The sequence below is a fragment of the Fukomys damarensis genome, unplaced genomic scaffold (assembly GCF_012274545.1).
Source record: "Fukomys damarensis isolate Sample0158 unplaced genomic scaffold, DMR_v1.0_HiC HiC_scaffold_39, whole genome shotgun sequence".
NCBI lineage: Eukaryota > Metazoa > Chordata > Mammalia > Rodentia > Bathyergidae > Fukomys > Fukomys damarensis.
Window position 1 is genome coordinate 45979897 of NW_022900951.1, and position 25453 is coordinate 46005349.

The following is a 25453-nucleotide window of genomic DNA, read 5'->3' on the forward strand; positions in this document are numbered from 1 at the left end:
CAAAAAAAAAAAAAAAAAAAAAAAAGTGTACAGATTCTAAATGTCAAAATGGGTAGGAAGGTCTATTTTCCCATCGTGCTTTAGCTCTGTTCCATGGAGTGGCATAGCCACAGGACCATCATTTAGTAACAGCAATGAACAGAGAAAGGAAATAATAAGGAAATGATGCCTGGAAAAGCACAGGAACTCATCAACTAACACCATGAGGGGCCAGACTTCTAACGCTACTGTAGCTGAAATTCTATCTACAGCCTTGCTCATAGGAAAGTTATAAATAAGCTTAAAATTAGTAGCCTGGGGATGTAGATCAGTGGTTCCACACCTGCCTGGCAAATGCAAGGCCCTGAGTTCCATCCCCAGTACCAAAACAAAACAAAACAAATTACAGTTAAGAAAAGTATTACTACAAACAAGCAGCAAACAATCACTCACGATTATTTTCCAGTGCTGAGGATAAACCTAGGGCCTGGTACATGCTAGGCACTGTTCTCCTTTGTAATCTTACGAAAGATCCTCTCACTAAGTCAATTCCCTCACAGGGCAGGTATGGAGCTTCAAACCTACTCGAGTGGAGGGCCTATAGCAGCTTTTACTCATCCACACACACAACTGACACATGCTTAAGAGAAATGTATTGAAGTAGGACTGTTTCCTACTTGGTACTATTATTGTCCTAATTTAAGTTATTGAACCATCTGAATGTAAAAACATAGCATTTCCTATGAAATATTTCATATTTTAATCACTTTCTTCATGTATTAGTATCACCAATGCTGCTATACTGCAAGGGCAGTAATACTTTGACAAAGATCACCTCACTCAAGCTTTATTTATAACTACCTTCCAAGGTAAGTATTTATTTCCATTTTACAGAGTAGGAAAGTGAGACTATGAGAGTTTAAGTAACTTGATAAGGTCACCTACATATTGGTAGTAGAGGTTTCCTATGCCAGTCTATCACGTTAGATTATCCAAATAATGATGAACAGCTGCTATGCCATCACCTGTTACGGGTCAGTTACTGAATATACATTATCACTGATCCACATCAACATCCAAAAAAGATGAGCATTACCGTAATTCCTGTTTTTGAGATGGAGAAACTGATAGTGAAAGTAAACTTGTCCAAGGTTGCCAGTAAAAGGTAGAGAAAGAATGGAATGTGGTTTCCAATTTAGATGTATCTAGTTCTTTTCACTACATTTCATCTTTTTTCTTTTTTGGTACCGGGGATTGAACTCGGGTCCTTGCGCTTGCAAAGCAGGCCACTGAACCGCTGAGCTAAATCCCCAGCCCTACACTTCATCTTTTTGATATTTTCCATCTACCTCAATCTCCATCAGGCTAGGGTACTTGACACAGGGCACTCTTCCACCACCCACCTTCTCCAGCAGAGCCTTTCGCAGACGCCGTTCCTCCTGTACCATGATGAACATCTCCTTATGCACAGCTGCTGCCAGGTTCAGGTCTAGCTTCTCAGGGCAGGCAGCCATCTTGCAGATGAGCTCTTCATGGGAGAAGACACAGTATCTTCGGAGCCGGCGATAATGTTCAATGCACTGGCGCCCAGCTGGCAGCTATGGACAGGTTCAAGGTTAAGTGTGGCCAAGTCTGAAGGCAGTGATGCTTCAGCTTCCCCGAAACCGTCCTGCTGCTTCTTGCTATCCCATCACATTCCAGACTCACCCAGTCAGCAGTGCAAAAGTTGACAGCTTCAGCAAAGTTGTAGCCTTGGTTGAAGCCACTGTGGTAAGCACGGGGAAAGGTGATGACAAATTCTCCTGCACACTGGTTTGTGCGGACAACCTGAGGGAAAAAAAAAAGGCAAAGGCCACTGAGATAGAGGTTTTCCAGCCTGCAGAAACCAGATCTAAACACAGGGTCCTTAAGGAGACAAAGGAAAGCCTCAGGGAACACAACCTGACAACAGAATCCCAGGTCCTACAACTCTGAAAGGAGAACCATCAGTCCCTCAAATTTCTAATTGGTGTTGATGACAGATTAGTCACAAGTAGGAAATAGACTTATGAGATTATTCAGATTATTGTGACTTCCCTAAGTAACTTTTTGCTTTCAGTACCGGATACGGAACCCAGGGCCTTCATACTGAGCTCTATCCTAGCATTTGTTTCCTTATTTATGTACTTAAAAAAAATTTTTTCCCCATTAAGTTTATTGGTATATTTTAGGTGTACTTTTAAATTTTAAGACAAGGTTCCACTAATTTGCTCAGATGACCAAGCTGGGCTCAAATTTGCAATCCTCCTGCCTAGGCCTCCCAGACTTCCCTTGCAATTTTTGTAAAAAAGATGAATATCACTTATTATTAAGTTGGCCAAGCTTTTTATAACAGTTACTTTTATGGGGCATAGGTGAAGATTCAAGTGTCAAATGGTTCTAGAAGATTTGTCATAAAATTAGCAGGCTGGGGTTGCCATTTCTCTCTCCCCAGAGCTAATCACTTTTACTTCTGATTATTGTGGCATTGACCTTAAAAACCCTAAATAATAAGCTTCTGGACTATACATACAGGAGTAATTTAAACCCTAACTTTCTGACAAATACCCACATCTCCTTTCCTATTAATTTTCACCTTCTATTCTGATCTGTTCCAATCTGAACCAGTTGTCCTCCCTGGATCCTCACATTCCTTTGACAGATCTTCTGTTTCCTAGATCCTAGGTCTTTCGAAATGTTCCACTCCTTTGCTGTGCTTGAACATCTCCTCCAAGAGCTTCCTAGGAAGTGGTGGGAAGAACCCTTTTTAGGAGTAAGGGAAACATCTCTATTCTTAGACTGGACTACATGTAGAATTCAAAGATAAAAATCATTTTAAAGGCTTATTTTTAGTCTAGATTCCAGTGTTGCCATTGAAATCTGAAGCCACTGGAGTTTCTAATACTTTAAACCTGTTTCTCTAAATAAGTTTATAGGATTCTTTTGGTCCTAGGGTTAGATACAAAAATTCACAAGACATACCTTGGTATAAATCTATTTTTACTTATGCACTGGTTAGGACCTTTGACTCTGGAAACAATCCTTCAGTTCAATGAAATTTTCTTAAAACAATGCATTAATGATTCCACCCTCTGTTTTCAACTTTTCAAAATTCCCATTTGAATGTTGAAATTCCTAGACAAGTTAATTTTCTATACCTTTTCCCATTTTTTTACCTTTTCATTTCATTTTCTGGGAGATTTCCTCAACTATTTGTCTGTCTTCACTTGATCTTAGCCAAAAGGACAAGAAGTGATTTGTCCGTCTTTTGAAAAAGTTTTTTACTTTTATTATTACAACTTTAATCTCTAAGAACTAAATATATTCTCTTTAAGTAATTCTTGGTATTTTTTAACAGTATACTGCTCCTCTCTCATGTTTGCAGTATACCAGACTCACATTACCCAAGGAGTACACATTTTAAGACCTCTGGTGGATGTCTAGAATTTCAAATCGTAACAAACCCCACATATAACATATTTTTCCCTATTATATACATAAAAATTTAATGTCTTTTGTACCTTAACTAAATATCACACACTATGGCCATAACTTCTGCAGTTTGAGGTGTGATACCAAAACTAGTACAAATTTCTTTTTACTCCTTCATAATTTCACAGAAAAGTTATTCTTACCAAAGATCTTGGCAACCATAGCATGATTCTTCTCTTTCCTTAAATCAAGATCTTTCACCTTTTCATTTAAAATATAACCCTTTACAGCTTTTCTTTCCGATATACGAATTGCTAGCACCACTCCTCTTTGGGGCTATTAAGTAAAACAAGGGTTATTTGAATACCTCACCAGTCAATCTGATAATCAAGACAACTATTAAATGACTAACAAGGAAAATGTATGAATATACCAGATGAAGGGTTGTTTCATGCCTTAGATGCGACACAGCAGGATGGCATGAAATTTCATCAGAAACAGTATGTAATTTAAAACTTAAGAACAACTTACTTCTGGAATTTTCCATGTAAATTTTTGACTGCTATGACTATGGGTAGCTGAGATCTTGGCAAGTAAAACTATGGATAAAGGATGACTACTATATATGTTTATCTCTGAAGAAATGAAGTTTCTTTTCCTTTTGAGGTTTATTTCTCCCTGCCTAGCCTGTTTCTCCAAGGTGCTTTCTTCCTTTCTAGAGCATCTTTGGTTGTCTGTCAATCTGTGGCTGCCTGCTTATAAGATGTAACTAAAAATACACAATGACTGTTTAAATTTAAAAAAAATTACAGTAAAAACGACATTGCCATTAATCCCCTCCCCTTTCCTTCAAACACATTTATCCCATTGTTTTTGCCACTTTGTGAAGTAGTTCTGGAAGTCCTTAAAAGTAAGTGTCTTTACAAGGTGTGACAAAAAATATGGTGAATTCTACCATTCTTCCCCAAAGCCCAAATGACCATGAAAGGTAAATGTTTTGAGTCAGTTCAAGATATTGAGGTAGCCACAACAGTGCAACTAAAGACATGAAAAATGACTTCCTGAACTGCTTCAGAAAGTGGCAAGAATGACAAATATGTACGAAGCAAGGGAGAGTACTTTGTAGGATTAATGGCAGTGTGTCTTCTACTGTAATGAATTTTTAAAAATTTAAATATTCACCGTATTTTTTTTTTAATCATACCTTGAGTATATACGAGGAAGAGATTAAGCCAGGCATGGTGGCACATGCATGTAATCCCAGCTATTCAGGAGGCTAAGGTGGGCCCAAGAATTTGAGGCCAGGTTGGGGAACACAGCAAGACCTTGTCTCCAAAATAAATCAATTTTAAAAAAACTTTTAAAGAGGAAGAGATGAAAAACCTAAACAAGAGCTCTGAGTACATAGGTGAAGTTTGGCAATTGTGTCACTCTAGAGTGATCCATCCAGCTGAGTCATTTCATTTAGTTTATGAAACTAGGCTTTTCCTCTCAGGCCAGTCACATTCCCCAAAGAAAATCCTAACATCTTTTGCCCATTGAAAAAAGGCCTGGCTGCCAGTGTTTTAACACCCAAGTGAAGGAAGATGACTAGGAACCTCAGCATCTAGTATATAAACAATGATAAAATCCTATTTTCACTGTAACTCTATTTTCAACTGTACCTAGGAGACCTCAACCCAGAGACTGTTTTAACTCTCTCAAAAACAAATCTCTAGCCTTTTTCTATACACAGGAAGGGTCACATTTCTAGCTACCCAGCATTGATCAATTTTTTACATACACATGAGCCAATCCTTACTTTCATCCCATCCATCCAGCTTTACCCCTAGAAAGCCTGGTGTCACTGACCACAAGCTTTTGGGGGATTATGAGGTGCAAATCTGGTTCCTTCTCAGAAACTCTCAGTACTGGCTTAAACTTATTTTCTTATCTATTTCCTAGTTTCAAGAATTTTATTATTGTTTCCTCCATCTCTGTGATTTTCTTTTTTAATCTTAAAAAAAAAAAAAATGCCTTTCTGGGCCAGGGATAGCTCAGTGGTGCCACTGCCTGCCTTACCAGTGCAAGGCCCTGAGTTCGATCCATGGTATTCCCCCCAAAAAAGATCCTTTTTTGTCATTTTACTTGTTTCAGTAAGGAACAGAAGTAGCCATGTGTATATCTAATTCTATTTACCAAAAAGCCTCATAAAAGTTTTAAAAGATGAACATTCAATGCTGGCAAAGACACAGTAACACAGATACAATGCTGGCAAAGGAATCAGTAAATTCTCCCCTCTGGTAAGTAATTTGGTGAGATGGGCTGAAGGGAGTAGTGGGGACTGAACCTAGGGCTGTAAACTATACAACAGCGTGTAAATTTGTTATCAAGAACCTAAAATGAGCTAGGAGTGGTAGCCCACCCCTGTAATCCCAGCACTTGGGAGGCCTGGGCAGGAAGATTGCCACGAACAAATTCAAGGCCAGCCTAGGGTACAAAGTGAATTCTGAGTTCAAGGCCAGACTCAACTACCCTGTTTCAAAAAGCCCAAAAGCCCCGCCCCCCCATCTAAAATCTTTATACCCTTCAACTTAACAATTCCTCTGCTAGGATTCTAGTTTAATTTGGGACAAATTAACATCCTAATGATTTTAAATCTTTCCATTCACGAATGTAACCCACATTTGTATGGATCATACATACAAATGTGGATCAGCTGTCACCTTTCACCTCTTGTACTTTTCTTCTTAAATCAATTCTTGCTTAGAGTCCAACATCAGCCTCTAAACACTCCTTGCCTGTATTACTGCACTGGCCTGCACTACCAATCACCAGAACTATATTCCCCAAAATGCAAATCTGACCATGCCATACCTCTGCTGAGCCTCTCACTTGAATCCTAACACTATGATAAATGCCATGATAAAACTACAGCTCTGAAAGACTAATTCCCATTTTGAAGGACCACCACTTCTACAAATTCTTTCTGATATCCACTCCTAAATGACCCAGTCTGTTCTTTTGTAGCACTTCTTACACTATATCCCACATGGTTATTGCTCTCTATCCTCCACTTGACAGGACTGTGCATACCCAAAGGCAAGGACTGGTTCACTGATCTTGGAAGTAGTGGACCAGAGGGTTTGCAAACAGAATGTATCCTAGCAATATCTGCTGAATGATCTAGTCCCAGAGAAGCCTAAGGTAGCAGAGCAGGAAGTACAACCCAACATTCCTGACTCTTCACCTGAACTTACACCCTCATTTTGGTAATGTTACTTTACTGTTTCCTATGTGAGTTTAAGCTCCTCACATTCTGTAGCTGTTGACAATGGCAAATACAAATTAGCGAAAAATTAGAAACCTGAATGTTCAACTGGTAAAGTGAATACTGTTAAGACCTTAAAAGGAATGAAGTCCTAATATATACTGCAGCATGGATGAACCAGGACAACATACTGAGAGAAGCCCTTCACAAAAGACCATATTATTTATTATTCCTCTTTATACAAACTGGCCAGAAAAGAGACAAGTGGTTGTCAAGTCCTAGAGGGTAGAATGGAAAGTGACTGCAAAAGGGCATAAGGGGATATTTCTGGGGTGACAAATATTTGAAAACTGGACTGTGGTGACAGCAGCACAACTATGTAAATTCACTGAATTGGGCACTTCAAATGGATGACTTTTATGTTGTGTAAGCCATACTTTGATAAATTTGTTTTTTAAAAAATGAGGTATAAAATCATTCTAGACCAGCGCTGTCCAAGAGAAACACATTAGCACATATACACTATTAAGTTCTTTAGTGGCTACATTAAAAAAGTAAAAAGAAACAGGTAAAATTAATTTCAATATATTTTATTTAACAAAAACACAATATTATGATTTCAATGTGTAACTGGTATACAAAAGTATTAGTGAGATACTTTACATTCTTTGTTTCATAATAAGCCTGGAAATCCAACAGGTATTTTATACTTTCAGCACATTTCAGCTGGGACTAATCACATTTCAAATGTTCAGTAGTCTTAAGTGGCGAGTGGCTACCAAACTGGACAGCGCAGTTCTAGACCACCAAACTTACAAAAGAGATTATAAAATCCAGGGCTGGGGATTTAGCTCAGTGGTGCCGCTGCCTGCCTTGCAAGCACAAGGAACCAAAGTTTGATTCTCGGTACAAAAACAAAAAAAAAAAGCTAGAAATTATAAAATCCATACACTGATTACTAATACATCAAAATTTATAAAGAAAAACAATTTATAGAAACACAACAAAATATTCAGAATACATTTTTTATAAAGTAGGAGTGTTTCTTTTTTAATGAAAATAATAATTAACAACACATATCTATACAAAGAAATGGCCTTCTCTTACCAAAGGAGAGGTAGGGGAAGGAGGCAGAGTAGGACAGGGGGCTAAAAATAGCTTGATGAGGAGCTCCAGCTGGCTATAAACTATAGCCTCTCAGTATGAGAACATGACAATCACAGATGCCCTGGACTGGGGGCTTACTGCCAAGTCCAAAGGCCTGGAGATGCTAGCCAGGAACTTATAGGAAGGGCAGGGCGGACAGCGGGCAAGGTGTTAAAACAACAGGTGGCCACAGAAGCTGGTGAACCATGAGCAGGAGAAATGCTATAGAGGTGGAAGCAAAGAGCACATGTTTAAAAATCTTATGATAGGGCTGGGGATTTAGCTCAGTGGTGCCACCACCTGCCTTGCAAGTGCAAGGACCCAAGTTCGATCTCTAGCACCAAAATAAATAAATAAAAGACTATGATAACTTTCTAAAAAGAAATAAGGACTGAATATATATATGTGTGTGTGTGAGTGTGTGTGTGTGTGTGTGTGTGTGTATGTATGTATGTATATATGACTTTATATATATACATACATCTTGGCTGCCTGAATCCTTAAGAGAATCTTTTTTTTTTACACCTAGTTTTCCTTGGCACAATAGACAAGGACTGATACTGTGCTATGAGAGACAAAGAGGGAAGTCCAAAAATAGTCAGACCCAATGTCTGCTTGGTTTTTTGTTTTTTTGAGACAGTGTCTCGCAACATAGTTCAATCTGGCCTCAGACTTGCATCAATCCTCCTGCCTCAGATTCCCAAGTGCTGGGATTACAGGTGTGTGCTACCACTCCCAGCTCCAATGTCTGCTTGAGAAGAAGCAGAACTTGTACGGGCTTTTGTTCATCTTTTTTTTTTTTTTACGGTGCTGTCAAGATTGAACCCAGGGTCTCACACATGCTAAGCAGGCACTCTATCCCCATTACTCCTTGAATATTAAGTTCAATTATCTTTAAAAGGGGTGAAGCAGAGAGGGAGGAGAGTGCCCTCTAAGAGGAGAAAGGTTATCTGATTATCTGAGCTGTTGTAGGTTGCCTCTTTTCCTGTCCAATTCCCAGGATCCTTGGTTAAATATAGTATGTAACAATATTATTCATAGGACATAGCACATCAACACAACATGAAGACTTAGGTGAGAAACGCTGACCCAGTCAGAAGACTTACTGTACAGGTGACCAAGGAATAGTAGTATAGATAAGTGAAAGGGAGTAGGAAAAAATAGCAGCACAGAATAGGAATAAAGAAGAGTTGCTGGGGGATTAGCTCAGTGCTAATCAATGCTAGAAAGTCCCAAGAATATAAAGTTCCTTACAGTTAAGTCACGTTTTATATCTAGCAAAATCTTTTATAGCATTAGAGAGAAGTACCCAGAGAAGATAGCCAGGCTTATGGGCTCAACTTCTGACTTGTTAAGTAAAACAACTTAGCCATTGCTCCGAGAAATGTAACAGTATGCAAACTATAATACAGATAGCTAACTTCCCCTTATATTCATCATCTTCTTTAATAATAAGACCTTCAATTTTCAGGTGGTATAAAACCATCCAGAGTAACAATCACATTTCTTAGTTTTCCTTGGAGCTAGATATAACCATGTGATCAAGTTTTCGTTAATGAGATATGAATGAAAATAATGTGCATACTTCAAAGTAAGGAGACTTTCTAGTTCTGCCCTTCTTCAATTTCTTTCTTCCACCAGCTGGAACACAGATGTGATATTAAGCCAAGCCTAAGATACTGCCCTCAAATATATGGCCCAAAGGGCTATCATATTGTGTAGCCGCTAAGTAACAGGTCTCTATTAGAACAGTCACATCTATAGCCTAATTTAGATAGAACAGGAATGAGCAAAGAACAGGAGTAAATTCCAGGTGAAGGCTACCACTTCACTACAAAGGACATCACTACATCATTCCAATCCTTGTTTACGATTCTTGGGAACTCACCGGCACGCCATGGGACATGAGGGTATTGGGATTCATGAGGGTGACAAGCTGGTGCAGGAGGTCAGGCTGGCTATCAAAGAGCTCAGGTGTCAGCTTCTTCATCACTTCTTCTAAATGTTCTGCTGCAAGTGAGGGTACCCCATACCAGGTCTTTGGCTCACCCCTGCTCAAAGGGAAAGGGGATACACAAAATGGTCACATTCATGGTCATGTAGAGAGTCCATCCTGACTACCTCCCCAGCTACTCCCCAAGGTCCTGCTCACCAGTGGAGGTAGTTAATGGAGTAACTCCAGTGATCCTCAATATGCCAGCAAAAAGCTGAGAAGACCATGCCCACATAGAGCCAGGGCACCTTCATGCCAGAGATATCTGCATTGATGTGGCACAGTACAGACTGCTCCAACACTGGCATCACATTCAGATTCCAACCACTCGTGGCATACTCCTGTCAAGTCAGGTATTTGTATAGAGGGCATGAGGGTTATATGCTAAGGAACTGAGATCTTACATCATTTGCTTTAGTCTAGAGAACCTACATTGTGGGGTCATACCTAAACATCTACAATATATTATAGGTTTTCTCCTCTCCCCCAAAATCAAATAAAATCTGAATTTAATTCACTTCAATTTCAGGGAGATTTATAGATATATCCATCCCCCCAAATAACCACAAGTTAAAAATTTCTACTCTCTCATCTGATTTTTTTGCAAAGGTGCTAAGAATATGCACTGGAGAAAGGACATTCTTTCCTACAAATGGTGCTGAAAGAACACATGTGAAATGTACATGCAGAAGAATAATACTAGATGCTTATTTCTCATCTCTAAATGGATTAAATATTTAAATGTAAGACATAAATTACTAACAGAGAAAACACTTTAGGACACTGAAATTGGCAAGGGTTTTTGGACAAAACCCCAAAAGCACAATAAACAAAAAGACAAATGAGATCACATTAAATTGACAACCTACACAGTAAACAATCAACAAAATGAAAAGACAACATACAGAATTGGGAGAAAATACCTGCAAACTATATGTCTGATGAAATTTATATCCAGAATAAGAAACTCAAGTAATTCAGTAACAAAAAAGATAACCTGATTTTAAAATGGGCAATAGATCTAAACAGACATTCTCAAAGGATGACATACAAATAGCCAATAAGTACATGAAAAAAAGTTCAGTATCACTAATCATCAGGGAAATGCAAATTAAAACCACAATTAGATATTACCTCACATGGGTAAGAAGGCTATTATCAAAAAGACAAACAGGCTTGAAATATACAGGTCAGTGGAAGAGCAGTTGCCGAGCATATACAAGGCCCTAGGTTTGATCCCCAGCACCACCACCAAAAAAAAAAAAAAAAAAAGCTGGTGAGGATGTGAAGAGAAACATGGCACACTACTGAAAAATGTAAATATAGCCACATTACAAAACAGCCGAATTAGAAAACAGTATGGAGTCTTCAGAAAACTAAAAATAGAGATACCATATGATCCAGCAATCGCATTCCTGGGTACATACCCAAAAGAAAGGAAATCAAGATGTTGAAGAACTATCTTGTACTCACATGTTTACTGTGCCACTATTCATACTAGCCAAGAAATGGAAACCACCTAAGTGTCCATCAACTAGTGAATGAACAATGAAAAAACAGTACATATATATGCTGGAAGACTTATAAAGCCATAAAAAAGGACAAACTGTCACTTGCAGTAACATGGATAGAAGTGGAGATCATTAAGTAAAATAAGCCAGGCACAGAAAGACAAATGTTGCATGATGTCACACATATGTAGACTCTAAAACTAAAGCTGATTTCACAGAAGTAGAGAGTAGAATGGTGGTTCTCAGAGGCTGAGGAGAGTAAGGAAGAAGGCCTGGGAAAGGTTGGTCAATTGCTATTAAGCTATGGCTAGAAAGCAGTAAGAAGTTTTGGTATGCTATTGTATAGCAGGGTGACTACAGACAACAATTGCGCACTATACATTTTAAAGAGCTAGAAATGACTTGAATATTTTCATCATAAAGAAATGACAAATATTTGAGGAAAAAGGTTTACCAATCAAAACATTACACAATGTTTACATGTATTAAAGTATCACACAGTATTCCATATGTATAATTTTAATGCTTTTCTGTATTAGTTAAAAATATATTTAAAAGAAACAAAACAAAACAAAACCCTGATCTAAATCCAAATATACTTTCCCCCTTGAAACAGGCTTGGACCCTGAATTTCTTCTATGCATCCAAATCCAACTTCGCAAACACTTCTTATGAATAAGCCACGTATTTTGTCATAACTTTCTCCTTTAATTCTTTAAAAAAAATTCTGCAAGTTAGGTATTATCCCCATTTTACAGATAAGGAAATGAGTTCAGAGAGGTACATGAATCCATCTGTTATCTTTGCACATGCCAATAATAAGCTATCTTTTATATGCAGCATTTCATCTAAACCTCACAGCTAGTGTATACAGTATTATCCCCAATCTTAAAGAAACAATGAGTCCTTCAGATTCCAAATAACTTAAATTCTCAAAGCTAAAATACAGCCATGATAATTACCCACTCACCTCCTCCTCAGGGGTTAGGTGCCGCTTACTGTCACTGACAGGGAAACCGCTGCCAAATTCTTTGGAATGGATGTCAGCCCCATACTCAACAGTCACATCTTCCTCAATGCTATTCACCAGCCGCCAGAACTCTTTCTCTACAAGTTCTGTGGGCACCATCTGGGGGAACAGGGGTAGCAGATGACCATGGCCCATTTTATCCTAGCCCCACTGTCTCAGATAGGGTGAGACCATTAGGTGCCAACACCTATGACCCTAACTCCAACACTACACCAGCCCTCCATCACCTACGTGCACAGGCATGTTGAAGTAGTCGGCTTTAAAGGAGTCAGCCATCTCCCCAAAGCTCTGCAGAGTATATTCCCGGGTAGCTTGCTCAAAGCCAAAGGCTTCAGGGGGCCGTTTACACTCCTGAAACCCAAAGGAGAACATGTCACCAAGACAGGCAAAGAGGAGAATCCTCCCACGTAGAACTGGAATGTGGGGTAGGAATAGGGAATGAGAACAGCTTTAGGTCTGTACTGAAGGGCCCCGAGGCAGGACTTACTTTATAGCTCTACCTTTTTCTCTTGCCACTTTAGCTTAATTCATCTTTTCATCCCCCACAAGCACTACCACTATGCTTCTGCTTACAGAGTTCCTTCCTATTGGAATGTTCTCTCCCACTTGCTTTTTCTTCTTTTCAGTGCTGGGGATGGAACACAGGACCTCGCACATGCTAAGTACACAATCTACCACTGAACTATACTTCCCAATCCCTCTATTTTCTTTCAGTGACTCTTCAAAACTCAATTTCAAGTCTGGCATGATACCACACCAATAGTCCCAGTTACTCAGGAGGCTGAGACAGGAGGGTCACTTGAACCTAGGAATTTGAGGCAAGCCTGGACAATACAGTGAGACTCCATCTCAAAATAAAACAAAAACATAAAACCCAACTTTAGTCCCTCGGCCTCCAAAAAAGGCCATGCTTTTTTATTATAGTCCATGCTTTTTTCTTCAAGACTTCACTATCTAAACCATGAGCTGTGAGTTCAATATGCTATCCCATACTCCTCTGCCACCATTTTTCCTGTATGGTAAAGTGACTTGACACAGGGTGCACAGGAAGGTTTTATGCCTCTACTAGAACTATAATCGTAAAAAAATGGCACAGAATATTCTAATACCTTGTTGGATGAAAATGAAAGCACCAACTCTATAGTGTAAACCTCTTCAGTGTCCCCCCTCTCCCTTGGAGCACTGGGTATTGAACCCAGGGCCTTTGGATTGACCCACATTCCCAGACCCTTTCTTATTTTGAGTCAGGGTCTTGCTAAGTCACTAAGGTGCCCAGGTTGGGCTTGAACTTGTATTCCTCCTGCCCCCCTCCCAGAGTGCTGAGATTACAGCCTTGTGCCACCATGTCCAGCTCTGTTCTTTAGACTCTCTCAAAAGACATGATTCTCCCTTAGTTATATCTATGTTCATGATTTCGGATGAGAATTGAGTGTACTCCAGAGTCAGACACATATCCTGATGTTTGCAAAATAATTAATCTGGTCTGCTGGCTCATAACCAGAGAAAGGAACCAAGTACAGCTGACAGTTATTCTCATCCAAGCTACTTTTGGATATTCAGACTTTTCCACACTAGAATCTCTACTACTACAAAGGGAATTACGTACTGCCCTGGTCTTTCCCCAAATTTGTTAAAGACAGTTACATTTATGCAACAGCAAAAAGAAAATATACCAGGGTATTGATAATTACCTCTAGGTGACGATAGGTAATTCACCTATTTTAAGAAAGAGAGATTGATAGATTTGGAAAATACAAAGAACATTTAAAAAAAATTATATTCCTGTCTTTCAAAGCATATTCCTGACATCTTCCCTGATAACTACTCTTACTCATTTTTTTTTCCTCCTCTCAACTGCTAAACCTCAGGGTTTCTAACATCCAATTAAGCATCTGCTCATGTCACCACACAGAGTCCATCTAATCATGACACTTTCTGTGGGGGTCTGGGAGTTTTATCCCAGAGGATAAAAGCAAAGGTCAGGTCTCCTTTTCTTTTTCCAAAAGCTCTTCTGAGCCTAGCCCCACCCCAGACTCAAAACATAGGACAGTGGCTGAACTTGGAGGCTGCCCCTGCCTTGAGGCCAGATGAGAGAAAGCACAGAAACCCTGTGGGATCTGGGGTAGGGAAGGGAGGTCTTACCGCCATGACACACTTTGGGCACCGCCAGACGCCTTTTGGGATTTCAGGCAGAGGCGGCAACAGGCAGAAGATATGGTAGTTGTCATCACAGCCATCACACAGCAAGAGCTTGTCATCCTCATCCCCTCGGGAACACATGCGGCATACATAGGACTCGATCTGCCAGAAGGAAGCAAAAGTTAATCAACATAGCCCCATCCAGCCTTCGATCACCAGGCACCTCCAGATAGTACACTAGTCCAGAGTTCTCTACTGGAAGCTTTACTGTGCTTGCCAGCTGGATCATTTGTGGCTTGGTATAGGTTAGTCATGCAAGGTCTGGAGTTCAACTGCATGTACCATCTCCCCAAATAAGCAAATGGAGCTGTGGAAGCAGTCTTTATCACTCAGTTTTGAACTGTCCCATTTGTATTCATTTAATACTTACTGAATCTGTATTCAGCACTATGCTAGATTCTGTGGCACAGAAATGGATAAGGCATGGTATCTGCCTTCCAAAGGCATACAGTGCTCTAGAAATACGTATTCATAAAAATTAAAAACTGACAATAGCAGCCCATAAAGGGTAACAGTGGGAACCTAGAGAAGGAAGCAATCAAATCAGATGGTGATGAAGGCTTTAAGGAAGGACTTCACTGAAAAGTGTCACTTGAACTGATTGAAATCTGAAGGCAAAGTGAAACTTGGTGATGGAACAGAGCAAAGAGGGAAACTCTTTCAGGCAGAAAAAATAGTATGTGCAAAGAATTTGGGATTGAAAAAGCATGGTGTGTCTTAGGGGGAAGACAAACCTATAAGTACTTCAGTGTGGCTGTAGCAGAGGGATGAGGTAGCAATGGGGAATGAGGCTAGAGATCATTAGGGACTGGATCAGGTTAAGCCTTTATCCCAAAGTAGTGGATACTCTCCCCTCCTCTGGACCCTTTCAGAATTTCATATACCGGTAGAGAGCACTTGATCACCCTTTCTTGTTCTTTGTTCTAAATGAGTTGGCCTCATTTTCTGAATTAAGTGAGCTACCTGAGGGCAGAGCCTACTAGGACCACTTTTCTGTTTAATGCAACCTGGTCCAGTGTCATGCTGGAGAAATGCTTATAGATGGGATGAGAAGCAGAGCAACAGGAAGTCAAGGCTAAGTCCTTACAAACTGGGCATTGCTGTGGTTCCTCCGCAGCCTCATGGTCATCTTGGTGCAGGGCTCTGGGCTGTGACTAAGCTCCTCCTTGGTTTCCAGAAAGGCCTTGGGAGAGGCTGACTCCACCTTCACATCTCCGCCTGATTCCTCCTTCACCACTACAGTTGGGGGACACTCAGGCCCTTCCTTATCTGAGAGAGAAAAAAAGTGGCTCTAGGACACCTAGGGCCCTGCCTTCTCTCCCAGGTGAGGCCATCCCCAGCCTGTTAGGTCTCACCTTTTTTCCGCAGAGTCTTATCCTTGGCCATGAGACCCAGGCCCATCATCTTGGGGCCTGCACCATAGATCTGTAGCTTCTTCAGCTCTGGATTCTTTTCAATGTCTTCCTCTGTGGGTTCCGGCTAGGAGGAAAGAAGAAAATGAGTAAGACTGCTCTCTGAGGCAAAATGTCCCATCCTCAAAGAACTATAGCTCAGACTACATATCACCAAGCTCATAGCAGGGGCCCAGGCATAGATAGGTCAAGGCAAGAATTTTTGGAGAACAGGGAGGTTAACTTCCTCCTCAGCCTCTCTCTCTCTCTCTCTCTCTCTCTCTCTGGTACCGGGGATTGAACTTGGGTCCCTGCACTTGCAAGGCAGGTGGCACACCACTGAGCTACATCCCCAACCCTCAGCCTTTCTTCAAAAAGAATTGAAGATAAGATCTCAGTCTTCTTAACTATAAAATGAGAATATTAACTCCTTCCTAAGGGAGTTTATAGAGATACCATATTAAAAAAAAAATCCAACAAGTTTGGCATTACCAATAAGTGGTAGTTACTAATATGGTCTGCCAAATTACATGTTTTAATAATCCCAAGGATAGTGCCTATCTTATTCTCTGCTGTATCCCCAGTGCCAGGAGAATGCCAGGCATATAAGCTTCTGATTGAAGGCAGGATATAGGCTTTATGAGCAGAGTGAGTCAGAAAAGGAGTAAGACAAGCAAGAAGGGCAGACATGCAAAAGTACTGTACAAACAGATAAAGATCCAGTTTAGCAGCTCAGCCAAGAGTGAAGAAACTAGGAAAAATGAGGCCAGAGAGAGAAAAGAGACAGTGTAATAGGAAAAGAGAGGATTCTCTCCACTCCAAAGCAACTGTATGTTAGAAGGAAAATACTAACATCAGGCTGCAGTCTCTTGGCTCGCCGGCCATAACTGTTGAACTTGGAGGGCTGCACAGACTGTCGAAGGGGGATGCTGTGGGGTTTGTACTCCTTGTCCTTCTCCTCATTATCAAATGGACGGGTGTTACACTGCTGTAGACAGATGAAGAGCAGGGGTCAGAGCATGGGACTCCAGCCCCCAAGAGCAAGAACTTCCCTCCACCCTCATCCAGTGGCCACTGAAGTTATAGTCAGCATCTCTCACCCCAGCAGCCTCTGTCCAACGGGTCTTTATCACTTACATCAGACTTTGGAACTTCTTCTCAGTGCTTTGCTTACATTATTCCTCCTTCCAGTGACTTACTACTCAACCATCTCCCAAAGTAAATCAGATTTCATCTCTTCCCACCCATCTCTAGTCCAAAAGATCTCTCCCTTCTCAGAATTGTTGTATCAGTTAAGACTTTGTCAAATAGGCTGGCCTTAGAGATAACTCCAAGACCTTTGAGCTTTGGCAGGTGGGAAGAAAAAAGGCACTAATAGGAAAGGGTAAAGTCTAGCTCCCAGGTATCTCGAGCACAGAACCAGTACTATTAAGAACAAGTATGGTGGGAGGCTGAGGTAGGAGGATTGCTGTGAGTTCGAGACCAGCATGGGCTACATAGTAAGTTCCAGATCAGTCTCAACTACACAGTGAGACCCTGTCTCAAACAAAACAAAACAAAACAAAACAAAAAGAACAAATATGGTAACCTCTGTCTGGGGGTAAAGCTTCACTCCACCCTCACTGGGCATCCTTACCACAAGGTTGGCTCCAGACTGGTACATCTCATATGGATAAACAATGCGTTCATAGTGAGAGCGTAACAGGGAACCAATGTTTTTGCCTGGTGGGTAGTTGAGGCGCTGGGCCACTCGCGCCCACCGACGATCCTTGCAGATGGCTTCGTAACCACCTTCTTCCACCACAATCTGAAAGGATAAGCAGGAAGGATGGATTGCTATGTGTATGTAACATGAGGGAGCAAGTCTGTAGAAAACACAATGAAGACAGCTCCAGCCTCACTTCACTGGGGGCCTCACACTGCAACAAGAAAAGCAAAGATATTATGAGAGCAACCAGTGTGTTACCACACTGTAACCCTTCCACGGCAACCTATAGATATAATGCCTAAACCAAGGGAGCCCCCAGAATAGCCAGGCTGAGGGGTATTTGAGGAAAAACCTGTTCTTACTTTGCTGAGGCTGTAGAGGTCCAAGATCCGTCGTTCTACATTAGGAATCTTTAAGGAGGAGCCCTGGATTTCCCAGAATTTGGCAATCTGGTCCAAGTAGTTCAGTTTCACTCTCGTCTGGGCCTGAAGAAGAAATGGCTCAAATAGGCTGGCCACCCCCTCCTCCGACCCATCTTCTGACCCAATCTTAAGGGAGGTGAAAGAGAACAGAGCAGCCCACATACATTACCCAGGGCTTCTCCCAGTGAATAGGATCCTAGGTTCTGGGCAGGACTAGCCTCGCCTCTTTCTCATCTCCCAAAAGAGATGGCCACAACAGGCAAAGCTTTAGATATATTCTCTCCCAATCTCCCTGACAGGGTTCTATATTATCTCTTGTACAGATAAAGAAACAGAAGCACATAGGAATTAAATCACACAGCAAGCACCAAGACAGCTAGCTGGGTGTCAAATTACTCAAGTTTTAGCTTTCCCTCTGCTACTGACTTGCTGTACGGCCTTCAGCAAGAGTTCCACTCTTTAGATCCCTGTATTTTTATTATAAAAGGAAAAAAAAATTATTGCTTAGTCCACTTACCCCAGAAGGGTGGACTTACTAAGAGGTCCCAGAAGGCCCCTTGGAAATGTCAGAGTGTATGTAAACTCTAGGCAGGTTTCAGAAAATGAAGGCTCCAAAAGAGCATATTCCCTTCCTTATGTACCACATATCTGGTTCCACAACAGCTGAAGGGTGATGGTACATTCTATATGTAGAATGACCTAAAGAACTGAGATGGTGTACTGAAGAAACAATGGCACCTGGCCAATCCAGAACCTGACTTGGGCCAAAGACTCTAGGAATCAAGCATGTACCACGCTTGTCTGAAGTTTCAGTAACCCAAGAAAGGCTCCCAAATGCCCCTAAGTCTTTAACTTCCTCACTTCAGTCAGAATGTCTAGTTCTAGATGGAACTATATAGTCACTACTATTCATGGTCTTGCCTGATCCCACTGGGAGGAACAAGGATAGTTCTTTCTGCTTTGTTGTTGAGAATTAAGGTCTATTTATGGTAAGAAATGACCTATGGCTCTTTGGCTGTGAGAAGTGGTAAGGGGCTAGGAACACTATTCCCTCCACTTGAACCCTTTAGCATTTTGGCTTCATGTCTATGTCTCCCCTTCATTAGCCAGTGCTCACTCTCTCTGAAAGACTTGCATTTGTCCCATGCTAAACAATACTTGGCCATACCTGCACCCCCACAGACATGGTCAGATCTATTTCTCTAAGAAATTTGCACTTCCCATAACCTAACTAGAACAGCTCCCAGACTGAGTCTAGAACAGCAGTTCTTAGTGGGGGACAAAGACATTTAACAATACCTGAAGCTATTTTGGTTGTCATGACTGGGAGAGGGCATCACTGGCATCTAAATGGGTAGAAGCCAGGAATACTGATAACATCCTACAATGCACAAAACAGTCTCCCTTACGACAAAAAAATTCTCTGGCCCAAGATGTCATTAGTGTAGGTTGAGGAACTTAGCCTCAATGACAAGAAAACTTTAATCTTATGGGTTTCAGCTGGGCCCAACTGCCCTGGGGACATCTATTAAGGCTTGCAGATACATGATAGTGGGAGAGGGGTGGGAACACACATTTAATCTACATACTCCATAGAAAACACCTGGACCTTACCTAGAACTGGCATCAGGGTACCCACTCTCATTATAGCAGGGAATGCTCAAGCCCCTAGTGGACAACTCTACTTATCCACGCAAAAGGGCCTGGACTTCCTATATAAAATAAACAGGGGAAAAATCTACTTGCCTGACCCTTGCTAAGTCTTCAATGATTCCAACCTCTATACAGGCCAGTCTTTGTGTTGTTCTTGCCCTTGTACCTCACTTTCTGCCTAACCTAGCACCATGGAAGGAAGGTAGAGAGCATAGGACTATGGTGAATTAAATATATGAGGCCACACTCAGCTGGCAAGGAAAGAAGGGTCTTAGCCAGCCCCGTGTCTCCTTTTTGATGACCAAGACAAGGTAGGTATTGACAAGGGAGCTTCAGAAGTAGCAAGCTTTTATGGGAAAGGGACACCCCTAGCCTTTGGGTCATCAAATCAGAAACAGTAAATATCCCTGATCATGAAAGCTTATATTTGAAGCTTTCAAATGTCCTCCATGCTCCAGGTATGCTAGAGAAGGCACGAAGGAAGTAGGATCTGAGCTTAGGAATCCATACATTCTCCCAACCCCACCACCAGCTGCTGGTCTTCTTACCTCTAGCTCATTCAGCCTCTGGATCCGGGGAGTAAACCTGAAGTTGTCCACTTCCACAGCAAAGGGTGGCTGCCAGTCCTGTGAGAATAGAAAGGGGAAAGGGATTTGGGTTATCACAACATAGCACAAGGCTAGAGGATACCAACAGTAGCTCAGCACCCCCTTCACATTCATACTTTTCTAGATCTCTAGCCACCTGAAACACATTAAACTCACCAACGTCCAATCCACTCACCCCCATTTCCCTCCAGAATTCACAAATAGGGCCTAGAAGCCTCTCAAGATCTCAAGACCCCTCCAAGACCCCATGAACATTCCCTGGCAAACTCCTATGTCCCTTCCAATAGTACGCCAGGATTTTAAGAAAGAGCGATAGATCCAGAAACAGTTAACTCTGAACCCTCTTCACAACCCTTTATCCCCTAGGCATTTACTATAGAACACATAATCTTGAGTACTGAAAAACACACAGGATCTAGAGTCAGAAGACCCGAGTCATGTTCTAGCTACACTACTTACTAGCTATGAGATCATACCTTCATAAACCTGTTTTCTCATTTGTAAGGTAGGCATATGAACTCTTGCCCTGACTTCTTCACAAGACTGACAGGGAAAATTAAACTGGTCTTCAAATGAAAATATTACTCAAAGGAGTCATCATTAATTTCACCCTGACATCCACAACAGCTGGACATCTAAGGCTGACCCCACTACGCAATATACTCGCAGATTATCTCGGCTCTTATTCTGGCAAGATTTAAAGGTTTGGGCCTTTGTAATATCTTTTCTCTCAGTTTAAAGGGCCTAAGGTAAGACACTTCAGGGAGCAGCAAGGAGCAGGGAACAAGAATCTGCATCGCTTACTGGGTCTAAAAGGCTTTCTATGCTCCATTTCTCATATACCTGTCTGGTATAGGAAGAGGCAGGGTGGAGGCCTAGTAGAGTTAAGTACCAGGCTACCTGGCCATGGTGGCAAAGAATGGAGGAACTTGGGAAGGGGGAAGTGAGGAAAAGATAATGAGAATGGGGGAGGTGCTGTCCTGCCAAGTTGGAGCTTTTTCTGTCCTGCTCAAGGTGTGGCTGAAAAAACTCCCCAACACCTGTCCCCCAACTTCCCAAGCAGTCCTCTCCTCCCTAGAGTCCTGGTACCTATTGGGATAGCAAAAAACAACCTAGAATAACCTAGATCAGTGCCCTCATTTTACAAATGGGGAGAGTGAGGTCCAGAGAAGAAATAGGATTTCTCCAAAATTCACACGCTGAGTTAGTAGTACAGCCAACACTACAACCCATGTCTTCTAACCACAGGTCCAAGGCTCCTAGCCCTACACCAAGCTAGCTACAAGTGTTTCTCAACACACATGCATATGGAAGGAGGGAAAAGAACAATTACAAAGAAAAAGAAAACAAAAAAACCAAAGCTGTTGACTTCTGCAAACTCTTTAGAAGGGGGCCAGAAAATACATTCTTGTATGCGCACGTTACTCCTTCTCTGCCACACACACACACACACACACACACACACACACACACACACACACACACAGAAACAAGTAGAAAACACCAGGGACCAGTGAGACAGGAGGAGAATGTAGGCTAAAATGCTACTGCTCCAGCCCAATCAAGTTCCCCATACCTTCTTGTCTCCTATCAGATTATGGCACATCCCTCAGTGGAAATAATCCAGGCAGAAAGATACTCAAACCCAAAACTTCAGGCATCCTTCTTTGCTGCTCAGTCAAGTACTAGACAAGAATCTGTGCAACATCAAGACCTGACAAGAAACTGCAGATCTGGAATCTTAGAGCAGGAGCTACAGGTACAACAGATAGCTGGGGAGGGCCCAGAAAACTTTCTGCCTTTGGTCCCATACTAGTGTGCCAGTGCTCAATGTTGCAGTATTATTAGGATGGTGGGACAAAAAGGTTGGTGACCTATTCAGGAAACCAGATCCTTCAAGTTCCCCTGGGTCTACTTCAGGATACCAACACTGACCTATCACCCATCTATGTCAAATGAAGCAGTCACCTATCCAGCGTCAGCGCCCCAAATCACCCTTCCCTAGGCAAACCTTCAATTCCCAGGTATATAATCATACAAGTTTTCACCCTGGGCCCAAATGTCACTTGGGTGAATACTTCAAACTCCAACCAGAAGAAAGCCATCTACCTACCTAGAAGTGGTCTAGAGGCAGCCCTAGGAAAAACAAAACAAAACAAACAAAAACAGCTAGGCCTCTTGGATTGGAGGGAAGCACGTTGTTGGGGTAAATGAAGAAAGCAAAAAGTCTAACAAAGGACAGTTCCCTGTTACCCAACACCTCCCCCCAGGACTTGTCATTTTTCCTGGTCACCCAAACCAAGGTAGAAAAAAGGAAATTCAGGCCTCAACCACCCTCTAGGTCAGGTATGCCTCTACCCACAGATATGCCCCACCACTTCAGGGAGTGCCTCCTCAGGGCTGCCCAGGATTCCAGCCTCTCCCTTCAGTAAGCCTTCCAGACTTCTCACTACCCATTGCCACTATCTCACCATGAACAAGGATACCTCTGAGACCTGTGGCTAGGCTCCAACAAGGAAAAATTAGCTTACTCAACACCTCCCAGAGGATCCATGTGAAACTAGCCTACATCCATAGCTGAGTACCAAATGCACCAAGTTAGATAAGGAGGCCTGTGGTGTAATCCTCAGGTGGGAATGAGGATCCCCATCCTAAGAAACCCACTCGAAAATGCCCTGTTACAGCCAAACTCAATTCTTGCCACAGGAATCCCAAGTGGTCACTGAGTAAGATACGTCATCATTTCTCCTTCGTGTTAGCAAGGCAGTAGCCTGTTCTAGACCTTGGGGAACTTCTGGCCTACTCAGGCCTAGGAGGAAAAATAGGAGGATTTGTTGCTGACATCTGGGAATCGAGTGTTTCAAAGAGAACAGACTTCCATGGTTCTATTCTGATGGGGGGAGCAAGCAAGAAAGTCTTATCCTCTAGGTCCTTCTATATCCTGGGCCAGAGCAGAGCAGCAATCTTCTGAGGATTCACATCCCACTACCAAGCCAACTAGCCCAAGCCTCTATACACAGGAAGTCAAGCGGGGGTAGGTGGCGGGTGGGTGTGTGTCAGGAAAGGCCCTGACATTGACTTCTATTAGAAAAGGGGGACAATTCTCTGAACTCACCTCAGAGGAGCCAGATAAAAAGCATTCCCTGTGAAACTGATTTCCTGAATGGTCCACCAGGCCAGGATATTATCATAGATGAATTGGCCTGGCAGGGTGTGAGTAAATATGAGTCACCCAGATAGAAGCAAACCAATGACCACATCAAACACCTTTACAGTCAGGGTAATTACCATGTACCAAGTGCCTACTATGCACAGACGCATAGTAGCTACCTACTTTAATCCAGTCCTAGGAAAAAAACATTCTTGAGACCCATTTCACAGGCTCAGAGATTACTTTATATGACCAAGGTCACACACCCACTAAGCTTCAAAGTGGAGTTTTAAACTGTCTCCCTTCAGAGATGTGATCTTCCCACTACACTGTGCTGCCTGCCTTAAGGGAAATGAAGACAGCAGATGGAAGGCCTTCTTTAGTGAAACCTTGACCTGGATGATCTGGAGTAACTAAAGAAGGCTCGGGGGTGCCTTTCCTTGCACTCTTCCCCTCCCACAAGGCATCTCTGCCTTTACCCAAAAGTAATTCTGAAGAGCGGAAACGGAGGTGGGTCCTAAACCGTTGGTCATTTCTGAACCTTACACTACGAGAAGACCCCCGATCCTGGCCAGCACCTTTTCTCCGATTCGCGCCGCGTCCACAACGGTCCCAGGCATCCCATCTCCCACACCTCCAGGTGCCCTCCGCCCCAGACTTTATCGCTGGTTATCCTATCTTTCATCCCGACCTCAACGCCCGCAACCATCCGCCCCGGGCCTTACCGCGGGTGGGCGTATCTTGCAAATGCCCGACTTCTCGGCGATGGGCCTGATTTTCGCGATGTAGCCAAGAGGGTCTCGGAACTCCGCCCAGCTCGGCTCGAACACCGGGCACTCCGGCGGCGGTAGGAAGTCGTCGGACCCCGGCTCCATGATGGGCCCGAGGACTGGGCCAGGAATCAGGAGGGCTCGGATCGCCCTTACGGGCTCATGGCGCCGCCGCTGTCTGAAACCGAGGCACTGCTCGGAGACTAGGCCCTAAGCTGGGCGGCCGCCGCCCGCCAAGTGCCTGGGGGGCGTGTGGGTGCCGCGCTCCGAGAGTCCCAAGATGATGCTACTGCTACCACCTCTTCGTTTTTACTCAGTTCCTTCCAAACTCTGCCGCTGCTTCCCAACTACCGCTGCCTTCGCTTTGGCCACCAGTTACTTCCCAGCCGCCGCGGCCTTCATCGCCGTCGCCGCCATCTTAGTTTGTCAGCGTCTCCCCCCTCCCCTCACCACAACAAACTGGATCCCTCCGCTTGTTGTCCTTCCGAGCCTCGAATATCTTGCGTCAGGCTAAACTCCAGAAAGCTTTTATCCCGTGGAGACTGAGCTAAATTGGCTGGCACAGGTTCTCTATTTGGAAGCAGTTACTCGGAATTACCTCTCCGCCTAAGAGAAAATAGTTCACCTTATAGGCGGAGGAGCAATATTGTAATTTGACACCGGATCCTCTTTCCGGATGGACCGGCGGTGCACGTTTAAAGGCCAGTGGTGCGCATGCGCATTTTGGGGACAGACCGGAAGAGGCGCTGGCTTCCGCGGGTGGTGGGTCCAAACTGGCAGCCCTTGCACCCACCCAGTCACCGAGCAGATCTGAAGCAAGTCTCCAGCCCCGCCCTAATAATATTCTCTGTCCCTTTTCCCTGGTGTTTTCTGTGTGGACTACGCAAGGCGGTTTTGGGTCCCTAAAATAGGACCCTTTTGCTGACCCGCAGATAGGGAAAGACTAGGTTCCCGGCTGTGAGCCCTGACACTTCTGAGGCTTTGAAAAGAGGAAGGGAGTAGGCTGCCCGCTCCCCAGGGAATATGAATTTTTAGAATCTTGGTTCCAAGTAAAGAAGTACTTCGTCCGAGGTTATGTAGAGGCTCTCAAAATGATGAGGTTTCCGTTCTTATCCCCCGAAAGTCACTGGCAATGAGCCTTTTAATGAGTACTTTCCACTGTTCTTATATGCATTGTAACTGTGTACACATT

General features: G+C 42.7%; 1 protein-coding gene across 4 annotated transcripts in view; it reads right to left on the reverse strand.

Moving 5' to 3' along the window:
- Kdm5c (lysine demethylase 5C) overlaps nucleotides 1-24902 on the reverse strand; it is a 32992-nt gene extending 8090 nt beyond the window's left edge. For 2 of the 4 annotated variants that reach the window (XM_010629747.3, XM_010629746.3), the window contains exons 1-14: nucleotides 24217-24902; nucleotides 20281-20358; nucleotides 18020-18142; nucleotides 17586-17756; nucleotides 16803-16937; nucleotides 15914-16037; nucleotides 15646-15827; nucleotides 14502-14660; nucleotides 12591-12710; nucleotides 12300-12458; nucleotides 9978-10159; nucleotides 9714-9876; nucleotides 1687-1806; nucleotides 1383-1577 (exon numbers count right to left, since the gene is read on the reverse strand). In XM_010629747.3, coding sequence (XP_010628049.1) covers nucleotides 1383-1577; nucleotides 1687-1806; nucleotides 9714-9876; nucleotides 9978-10159; nucleotides 12300-12458; nucleotides 12591-12710; nucleotides 14502-14660; nucleotides 15646-15827; nucleotides 15914-16037; nucleotides 16803-16937; nucleotides 17586-17756; nucleotides 18020-18142; nucleotides 20281-20358; nucleotides 24217-24366 — 2061 coding nt within the window. In that variant the 5' untranslated portion in view covers nucleotides 24367-24902. The remainder of the gene's footprint in view (nucleotides 1-1382; nucleotides 1578-1686; nucleotides 1807-9713; nucleotides 9877-9977; nucleotides 10160-12299; nucleotides 12459-12590; nucleotides 12711-14501; nucleotides 14661-15645; nucleotides 15828-15913; nucleotides 16038-16802; nucleotides 16938-17585; nucleotides 17757-18019; nucleotides 18143-20280; nucleotides 20359-24216) is intronic. The other 2 variants (XM_010629749.3, XM_010629748.3) reach the window with 1 other exon arrangement.
- Between the last annotated feature and the right edge of the window lie 551 nt (nucleotides 24903-25453).